This window comes from Macaca mulatta, chromosome 16 (assembly GCF_049350105.2).
Source record: "Macaca mulatta isolate MMU2019108-1 chromosome 16, T2T-MMU8v2.0, whole genome shotgun sequence".
Taxonomy (NCBI): domain Eukaryota; kingdom Metazoa; phylum Chordata; class Mammalia; order Primates; family Cercopithecidae; genus Macaca; species Macaca mulatta.
This window is the reverse complement of record NC_133421.1, coordinates 59950391-59960470: the sequence shown is the minus strand read 5'-3', so window position 1 is coordinate 59960470 and position 10080 is coordinate 59950391. Positions and strand designations below refer to the sequence as shown.

General features: G+C 54.7%; 1 protein-coding gene and 1 long non-coding RNA gene across 7 annotated transcripts in view; both read left to right on the top strand.

Annotated features, from left to right (window-relative positions):
- The first annotated feature begins 3310 nt into the window (after positions 1 to 3310).
- The window catches only part of ITGA3 (integrin subunit alpha 3), a 35377-nt gene continuing 28607 nt past the window's right edge, over positions 3311 to 10080 (top strand). For 4 of the 6 annotated variants that reach the window (XR_013406546.1, XR_013406545.1, XM_001095554.5 and 1 more), the window contains exon 1: positions 3312 to 4782. Coding sequence is in view for 4 of the 6 variants with exons in the window: in XM_001095554.5 (XP_001095554.1) it covers positions 4583 to 4782 (200 nt within the window). In the remaining 2 variants the exon portion in view is untranslated. Of the gene's footprint in view, positions 4783 to 5567; positions 5724 to 10080 lie in introns of all 6 variants that reach the window. The other 2 variants (XM_077971219.1, XM_077971220.1) reach the window with 1 other exon arrangement.
- Positions 5733 to 9867, top strand: LOC144335602 (uncharacterized). The gene is made up of 2 exons (XR_013406549.1): positions 5733 to 7414; positions 9310 to 9867. It is a non-coding gene; the product is annotated as an uncharacterized LOC144335602 (long non-coding RNA).

The following is a 10080-nucleotide window of genomic DNA, read 5'->3' as shown; positions in this document are numbered from 1 at the left end:
CAATGAATGCTTGAGCCTGGCAGATTCTGAGCCAGGGGAATCGCCTGGACTAGGCCTGCGTCTGGGCCACAGGAGAAGGAAATCTGATAAGCCCATTCAAGCTTCAGCACTCCTCCCTCCCTCCCTCTTCAGTAATTTGCATTTTCAATTCAAGTCAGATAGACACCTGAGTCTCAGTCCAATAGCTGAGATTTGGTACACTTTGTTGCACAGATATAAGAAGGCTTGGGACACAATGAATGTAGATTGGGGAATAGTAAGAGATTTCTCTCCAGCCCTTTCATTTCACACATGGGGAAACTGAGGCCTGGAACAGGAAGGTAACTTGCCCAAGGTGAGAAGGCAGAAGAGAGCTTGCACTCAATTGAGGGGCACAGCATTGTAATTCCTCATTATTTTTCCAGCAGCTGCCCGTGTGCTTCACGTCTCTGTGCTGATCTGCCCCAGAGAGGTGAGGGTGTCCATTGGTGTGCTCTGGGGCTCTGGGAGAGTGAGATGAGGGCTGGGAGAGGGCAGGTAGAGGAAGACTTGTGGGAACACAGCAAGTGCTAAATAACCAGAAGCTGCCTTTGTGGAATATTGACACTGTCATTGTTCCAGCTGGGAAAACTTCACCTGAACCAGGACCCAATTCTTCTGCCTTTCTTCTGCAGCTCCTTTCTTTCCCTGTTGTCCAGATACTCCTCCTCCAGGGAGCTTCCTCGACCCTCCAGCAGAACCCACCGTTTGCACGTTGTTTCGGTCACCTACAGAGGCAGATGGATCCCATCCAAGGTTTGGTTTGAATGAAGACTGATGACACCACCCAAACACCAAGAGACTATGAAAAGGTTTATTATTTACATAATGGAGGTCTCCAGGGGGAGCAGGGCCGGCCTTTCAAGCAGGTCCCAAATGCCTTGGGAGAGCCAGGAAGGAGACTGGCCTGGGTTTTTATTGTGGTTAAGGAGTAAGGGTTCCCTCAGGAAGGGGCTTGTGAATATTCCCCCCTCAAACACCAAAGGAGGGTGCACCCAGACTTTCTTATCAGCTTGTCCAGGTGTAGGGCACAAAGAGGGAAGGGTGAGGCTTAAAAGCTGTCCGCAAACATCAACAAATGAACTTAGACTCATTACACATATGATTCTGGTGCCCTTGTTTCTCTGTCTATGTTTCTAGGTGGGTCTCTTCACCATGGGGAAGGGTTGACAGATAAAGAGTTGACATGATAAAGTCAACTGAATGATGAGATGATCCTACAGATGACAGTACCACTGAAACCAAAGGACCTTGAGATTTCTCTTTCTCCATCTCTCCAGCTGAGGTCCTTCTAGTCTCCAAGTCTCCCTCCACCCCCACTCCATCTCCCCACACTAGTCTGACACTCCCCCACATTCTTTGGCTCAGGCCCTCCCCCTACCAGTCGCCCCTGCTCTGCTTCACATTCCCTCTGGACACTCCCCTGGAGTGGAAAAACCATCCCTCATCCCTTTCCGGCTCCCAGTCCCAGGATCGGACATGCTGGTCATTCCTGTTTGGGATGTCCAAAGAGATAAGGCCTGGCATGGGGCCGATCTGTCATCGCAGGACTCTCAAAGCTGTTTCAGGCAGGATCCTCACCCACATGGCGTTTCCACCCTAAGCCCCTGCCCTTCTTGCCCTGGCTGGCTCCCCTTCTCCAGGAACATGGTAGAGGACTCAGGAGCCAGACAGAAAGCAAAGATCACTGTTCAACTTCCATCCAGGTCAGCTTCCTGTTCCTTGACCCCACATGTCTTCTAATCCCTGGAGGCCCTGGGCTACAAAGCAGACCATGAGAGAGGCTGGGTGGCTCTGGAAGTCACAGGTCAGGAACAAATCCTATTCTAAGGAACGTCAGAGACAAGTGTCTTCTTCCCAAACACCACAGAGAAAGCTGTTATCGCAGCTGCTTTTGTTTAGGCATGTCTAGCTGTCTGACATCCATCTGCCTGGAGTGTGTCTCTTAAAGATACAGCTGTGGTCAGCGGCTTCCAGTCCTAGCTCTGCCTCCCATAAAATTCAGATCTTGGACAGGCAGGTAACCTCCTGAGGCTCTGTTTTCTCCTAAGTCAAATGAATATGATAATCCCCACCTCACAGGGAGGCCGGGAAGATAAAATGAGCCTGCCTGTGAAATGATTTGCAAACTGTAAAGCTAGGCCGGGACCCTTTCCCAGACTCTGAATCTAATTTTGTACTCATAAGAATTATGAGTACAGAATAATTTTATTCTTAAAGAGAGCCCCAAATTGCACAAGCTTCAGACTTCACCAAACTTGGATGTGCCCAAAGTAGTGTATAAATATTAATTATTAGCATAAGTAGTTAAGGGCTCCAGGATCAGATAACACAGGATGAAAATCCTAGTTGTGTGACCTCTGCCAAATTGCCTAACCTCCCTGAGCCTCATTTTTCTCGTTTTAAAACAGAGATAACACTCCAAAGATTGTTGTGAGGATTTAACATTTGTGAAGCATTTAGCATAGTTCCTGCTGCATATGTGCTTAATACATGGTGTTTTTTCTTATTAAGAATAGATGGAGAAAATAATGCTTGGGGAGGCCAGGCGGGGTGGCTCACCCCTGTAATCTCAGCATTTTGGGAGGCCGGGGGTGGGAGGGGGGTGGATCACAAGGTCAGGAGTTCGAGACCAGCCTGACCAACATGGTGAAACCCCGTCTCTACTAAAAATACAAAAATCTAGCTGGGCATGGTGGCAGGCGCCTGTAATCCCAGCTACTCAGGAGGCTGAGGCAGGAGAATCGCTTGAATCCGGGAGGCAGAGGTTGCAGTGAGTGGAGATAGCGCCACTGCACTCCAGCCTGGGAGACAGAGTGAGACTCCATCGTCTCAAAAACAAAAACAAAACAAAAAACAAAAACAAAACAAAACAAAATGCTCTGGGGAAAATGGGTCTCTGAGCTGCAGCAAGAGAAATGTGAGTTAGATCTAAGAAAGTACATAATTACCTCTTTTTTTTTTTAGACGAAGTCTTACTCTGTCGCCCAGGCTGGAGTGCAGTGGCGCGATCTCGGCTTACTGCAACCTGCGCCTCCCGGGTTCAAGCGATTCTCCTGCCCCAGGTAGCTGGGACTACAGGCATCCGCTACCACGCCCGGCTAATTTTTGTAATTTTTTAGTAGAGACAGTGTTTCACCATATTGGCCAGGCTGGTCTCGAACTCCTGATCTCGTGATCCGCCCGCCCCGGCTTCCCTAAGTGCTGGGATTACAGGCGTGAACCATCGCGCCTGGCCAGCGTAACCTCTTGAAGTTCCCTTTCAATTTGATTCCTTGGTGGAGGAGACCTTTAGGCTCCGCCCACCTACCGCCACCTGGCGCTACCCACCAAACACCTGATGGGGGCTGACGTCCAAGCCCAGTCTCCAAACACTCTGTTCAAGCTTGGGTAGGAAGAGGGAGCCTCTGGGATTCTCTGGGCTGGGCCCTGAAGGCAGGAGTGGACGAGAAATGGGTACGGTCTAGGCTCAGCTTCCTGGCGACGCAGTGCTTTCTGTGAAGGAGGGACTCATTTCTACATTGACAGTCTTATCCCTTGATACCAGAAGTCGCAGGGAAAAAAAATGCTTTTTGGTAATTACAATTAGCGACATTTGGTTGTTACCACTGCTAAATATGTCTGTCTTTGCTGAGGGGCCAATCTCAGCTCGGATCCGGATGAGTGGACAGGAGAAATAAATCTCTGCAAACACAGCGAGGAGCCTGGGTGAGAGGAAGAACTCCCAGGGACCGACAGCCACCTCTTGGGGACTCACAGCGCTGCGGAGGCGAGTCCAGCATTCCAGCCAGCCGCGCGCGGAAGTCTGTTCCCAGATGCGCCAACGCCAGGTCTCTCCAGCGGGCTGGCCTTTTCAGCAGCAGCAGCAGAGGCAGGAAAGCGGCCGGACAAATCCCACCCCCGGCTCCGCCCGTCACATCCATCTTGCTCCCGAGACGACCCTTTCCCAGAGAAGCGAGGGGCGGGGAGGGGAAATCTAAGCCTTTGGGTGTTGCCGACAGGTGTTTGGGGGAGAAGGCGGAGCTGGGGTAGGGAGGATGAGGAGGGAGGGGCGGTGCTGCCCCTTTAAGAGGCGGTGGCCGAGCCGGGACCTTTTTCTCTTTCCCCGGAAGGAAAGCGCAGCCCGGGCTGGGCTCGCAAGGTGGTGAGGTGCGGGACTGGGCGTGGAGAGGCGGGGCGCGCCCCGCAGGACCCCACCCTCCTGTCCTCCTTGCGGTCGACCGGTGCGCTTGCCAGATCCGCCGCGAAGCCGGGATCGAAGGCAACAGCGCGGCCAAGGGGGCGCGGCCGGGACAAGCTGGGGGCCGGTTGCCCGGGGCAGGGACGGCGGCGACCCGGCCGCTGGGGAGGCGGGAAGATAGACCCACGGATCTTAAGAGGGGATCCGAGAGCGCAGCTGTGAAATTGGCCGAGGCTGGGGGCACGAAACCGATCAGCACTACGGAGCGCAGCGGCCGGCGGGTTTCAGTGTCCTCCGGCGGCGCGGGGAGCAGGTGAACAGGTCCTCACGCCCAGCTCCGCGCTCTCACGCGCTCTCGCCCGGACCCCGCTCCCGCTCGCAGCCATGGGCCCTGGCCCCAGCCGCGCGCCCCGCGCCCCACGCCTGATGCTTTGCGCGTTGATGGTGGCGGCCGGCGGCTGCGTCGTCTCCGCCTTCAACCTGGATACCCGATTCCTGGTAGTGAAAGAGGCCGGGAACCCGGGCAGCCTCTTCGGCTACTCGGTCGCCCTCCATCGGCAGACAGAGCGGCAGCAGCGCTACCTGTAAGTGAAGCTGGAGGCTGTGGGGTGGGAGCGAGAGTGTGCGTGCGGGGGATGCGGGTCCGGAGCGGAGTCGGAGTCCGGGGCAGCTGGCCCTTGGGAGCCAGGATTAAGGGGCGGGTACCCAGGCGGCCCACTGGCTGCTGGGGGTTGGCGGGAAGTGGAGGATTGGGTGTGAGGTCGGGCAGTAATCATTGGCAAGTGCTGACGGGGCCAGAACCTGTCTGGACGCCACCCCTCCGCCCTTTAGATCTCTCCTGAGAGCGGAAGTGGGGTCCCGGTGACTGAGTCCTCTCCCATTATGTGAACCGAGTACCCAGCACTAGCCTCTTCTCTCCAGGGCTGGGAGCTGGGGTAAACTGCAAGATAAACACCCAGCGGACCCCCCTTCCCCTACGCTTGGGAGAAAAATGAGCATATGCATTTAAGCACCTCGCTGGTAGTCTGCGGCCACGCCAGCCACACCCTCTGCAGAGCCAGACTGGATGGCCTTCTCAACCGCTGGCTTGGCGGATGGAGGGTGAGGTGATGGGTGAGTCTGGGCGTTTGGAGCTGTCCATACGCTCCCTCTGACGCCTTGAGGATAGCGGCAGTGGAAGAGAGAGGAGGACTTGTCCGAGCTCTGGCTGCGTCTCCTCCTGCCCACCCCCAAGCAGTGGCACTCTCCCCACAGACATCCTCCCTGCATTCCACGGATTCGTGTTGGATCTTCAACCCTGAGTGTGTTTGTTTTGGTTTGAAGAGGGAAACAGTGTTTTTCTCTTTCTTCTGTTCTCCTTCCCCAACAGCTGCAAGGAGGAGGGGAAGAGCTATGCATAGGGGAGGAAGGAGGAGGAGGTTGCACCCAGCCGCCTGGGTCCCCCTCACTCCACCAGACACACTCATGCCCAGTAGCATGTCCAGGATTCAGAGGTCTCTCTGCTGTGGCCTCAGAGCATGCCGAGGTTGGTGGCTGGGGAGGTGAAGCTGTCCAAAGAGGGATGGTGGTTAGGACAGGTTAAGCAGGTACCATCCACCTCTTTGGGCTGGGTGATCTGCCCCCTCCTAGCCTCTGCCCCCACCTGGCCTCTGACCCCACTGAACAAGAAGATGTAGTCACATTCAGGGTACACTGAAATCTCTCCCTGCTCCGGTTGGGGCCTGCAGAGATTGAGGAAGTTTAGAATGTCCAAAGTCCAAACTCTGACCCTGCCTTGGTTCTGCCCTCCCGACCTAGCCTGCCTACCTGGACTTAACCTCAACTCCATCTTGCTCTTGCAAAAGCTAGGGCTACCACACCCTTCCCTGCCTGGCCCCAGCAGCTGCCACCTGGCCTTAGCCAACCCTCTATCTTTTGGAGATCCTGAGCCACCAGGAGCACACGTTTCTACATCAGCACTCTTTCTGCCCTAACCAAGAAAAAGATTTTCAGACTTTCAATGCCAAATCTGCATGATATAAGATAACATAGGTAAAGAGATCAGACTGGAAAGAAAGAGTCAATAATGATTCCTCAACCCCTCCCCCTTTTGCCTGGTGACCTTGAGCAAGGTCCCCTCCCTGGGCCAGGTTTCCCCCAAAAGGGGTTGGACCTGGATCTAGTGCTCTTTCCCACTGCTGCTGGCCTGTGAGAGTCAACTTGATATGGTAGAGGGAGAAGAGGCTTGGAGGTCCCATGGCCAGTGTCCTGTCTCAGATCTGTTACCAATACCTGAACCTGAATTTCCTTACGTGTTGGAGGGAGGGGAATAGCATGCCTTCTTTTGGGATGTTAGTGGGGCTGTAACTAGATAAAGTGTGTAAAATCCTCTGCACATGTGCCTTTCTCCAAGGAGCACCTGAAGGCTCTTGCGCTGAGGCCAGAACCTGGATGCATCCTCATTACCCATGAGCCCCCTCCAAGGTGGCAGAGCAAAGGGGTTCTACTTTTCTCTCTGGGAAACTGGAGCTGGCATTCAGCCTGCCAGGAGCCCAGAAGGTTCTAAAGCTAATGAACCTCTGAGGGGCAGGAGTTCTCTCCCTTGAGTATCCTCAGTCTTTCCTAAGGGTGGTTCTGTATCTTGGCCTTTCTTGTCATCTCACTGAATTCAACCCCTTGGCCATTCAACCCCTCGGCCATTTGGGAGAGCCAGCTGGGCTTAGCTGCAGCCAGCTGTGTAGCCAGATGCAAACAGCTGCCTGAGTGCACAACTCAGAGGAACTAACTAGTAAGACGAGCTGCAGCCTCATATTCTGTTAGCCTGAAAGTCTCTTTGGAAAAGCGGGATTGTTCATGGTCTTGGATAGGCTCTTAAACTGGGGTTCACAGAAGGTTTTCAAGAGATGCAGGGACTCCCTGAAAGTATACCCCAAATCGTAGTATTTGTCCACTGCCCTGTGGGTGGGAGGAGGGGAGAGCACCGCTTTCTTGTTCTCCATTCAGAAGGCCTCAGAAATGGTTAGAAACCCAGGGTGGGACCTTCTTTGCTGCCCCATCACCTTCATCTCTGGACTGGGGTTCCTGGCCCACAACATAGGGGGCTCGCCCTAACCCAGGGCCCAATCTCCTACTCTGTGGAAATGAGGGGTAAGGAGCAGGCAGAGGACCAAGTGCTCTGGGCTTCTTGGCAAAATGCATGAGGGGTTCCTTGGAGGGACAGGGACTGTTCTCTGGGAGGTGGTTACTGACACCATCTCTTCTCCAGCACCTGCTCTGACATTCCTTCCTGGGAATCCAGGCATTCTGGTCTGGTCTGACCCTGTGGGCCTATGGAGATACCGCCGGTCCTTCTCTTTCTTTCACTTTTGCTTGGAAATGAGGGTATCTGGGAAGCCCAGGGCAGGGTGGCTCCTAGAAATGAGGTCCAGGCTCACCTGCCATGCTGTCCTAACCTCATGTTTCCCTGGGCAGGGTGGGTGCCTGGCAGCCTCCAAGGCTCGTGCCAGCAGAAATGGGCACAGCAGCTGTGGCTGGAGGCAGAAGGCCTGCACTTGTAGTAGGTTTTACCCAGTGACCAGTCTAGGCCAAGAGGCTTTCAACTGGGCAGGAGTGGGAGAAGCCGGATCTTGTCGAAAAAGAAGCAGCGAAGGGGGCTTGGTCAGAACTAAACAAAGAAGGAAGAGGATCCCCTTTGCCGTAAGAGGGATTGAGGTTAGATGACACTTAGAATGCCCTCGGGAGTCAAATATAGGAAAAGTACTGAAGAGCCAAGGAAAGGGAGAAGAACTGAGAAAAATGGCCTTGTTCTTTTTTTATCTGAGGCTTAGCCAAGGCTCTTTTTCCTGCCCTTTCTTGTTCTCTCTCTCCCTCCAGCTTGTTGCTCTGGTTCTAGGGCTGAGTCACCAGTGGGGAGGGGGGCTGGGTGGGCAGCAAAGGAAGAGTAGGGAAGGATGGGGAGGGCTGCAGTTTCAGCTCCACGGAGCGGCCTCTGGGGAGATGGCTAATTCGGGCAGCAAGGTTGGCATAGAGCTGGGATCCAGGCATCCCAGAGCCGCCCCCGCCCCTTCTCTGGGGCTCAGAGGTGGAGCAGGCACGCTCCCCACCTGCCTCCTGGCCTGGGGTGGGAGGGGAACACAGGAGGCTAGGTACCCAAGGAGTGAGGCCTTGCTGTGTTGGCCTGAGTGCTAGATCCTTTGGCCCCCTCTGGAATCCTCCCATGGAGCCACCAAGTGCCTTCCTGAGGTGACAGAATCTGGGAAGGTGAATCTTACAGGCTGCTTCTCTGAGCATTACCCCACCCCAGTGGGGGCCTTCTCCTCTTTGGGGTGAGCCAACCTGGTACCTTGAATTCTCCTGGGTACTGTGCCCCGCCCTTCTCTGATTCTTCTGCTTTCTCCTTGGCTGTTCCATTAGCTTTGAACTGCCCCAAGGGGAGTGATAGGGCAGGGGTGAGGAAGGGCTTTTTCGGAACTTGGAGCTCAAGGCTCCACAGAGGCCAAGAGGGGCTGTTTGGCTGGAGCCAACGGGAGGGTGAGGAGGCAGCTGTTGGAAAGCCCTTGAGTAGTCACTTCACCCATCCCACTCCATCTGGGGGGCTGGTGGTCTCTGCTCCCCCCAGTCCAGCCTGACTCCTGGAGAGGGGCAGTCCTATCTCGTGTCTTCCTTGCTCTAAGAGCTCCATCTAGGCATCTCTCTACCTAGTCTCCCTCCTTCTGGCTGCAGCTGAGGGGATGGGCTCAGTACCGCTCTGGAAGGGGTCAGCTTTTGGATTTTGTGATCTGGACCAGACCCAAAAGTAGATGGCCAGCAGAACTGCTCATTTGCATAATTATTTGCATTTCATTTGCATGTCAGTAAGGTCCCTCTCACCTTCAGGATTCTCCAACCCTCACCACACACACCTGGGTATGTGTGGCTGCAGGAAGCTGGAACCACCCTCCGCATACCACCTTCCCCCATCCATGCGCAGGCCTCTGGCTGTAGACCCATTGGATCCTGGGCTGGGAGCCAGAGGGCCTTAAAGGGCCTCTGAGTGGGCCAAGTGGAAGCTAAAAATACTCTGGGGGGGTGAAGGGGGGCTCCCTCTGGAATCTCTGAGGAGGGAGGGGCCTGGGATGTGGGGCTGGGATTAGGGCACTAGCCCTGCCCCACCCTCTATCAGTAGGCATAAGACTGGTTCCAGGCAACAGGCAAGAGGGTATAGGTGGTAAGGGGAAGTATTTCAATCTCATTGACATGCGTGCCCAGCTCTGCCTGCTCAGTACCTCGGGAAGTTCAGAGGAGGGGGTCCCTTAGCCCCTTACTGGCTGAGTTGAGGGGGCTGGGAGGGCATGGAGACCCTCCTGCTCAGCTGCCTCCTGTATGATAACATGCTCAGGGCCATAGAGTGGCTCTAGCTGCCAGCACTCCTGTCCCCACCCCAGTGATCACCTGGTATCCTCAAGCCATGGAAGTCTTCTTACGTCTGTCCCCTGCTCTCTCTAAACCACCAAAGGAGTCTCTTCTTTTCCCTCTGATCCAGGTTCCCTAACATGCCAGGGCAGAAATTCCTGGGTCCAGCCAGGCACAGTGGTTCATGCTTGTAATCCCAGTACTTTGGGAGGCCGAGGCGGGTGGATTACCTGAGGTCAGGAGTTCGACATCAGCCTGGCCAATATGGCGAAACCCTGTCTCTAGTAAAAATACAAAAATTAGCTGGGTGTGGTGGTGCGTGCCTGTAATCCCAGCTCCTTGGGAGGCTGAATCAGGAGAATCACTTGAACCCGGGAGGCGGAGGTTGCAGTGAGTGGAGATTGTGCCACTGCACTCCAGCCTGGGTGACAGAGCAATACCCTGTCTCAAAAAGGAAAAGAAAAAAAGAAATTCCTGGGTCCCTGGAGGGAGGGCTGGGGTCATGCTAGGGC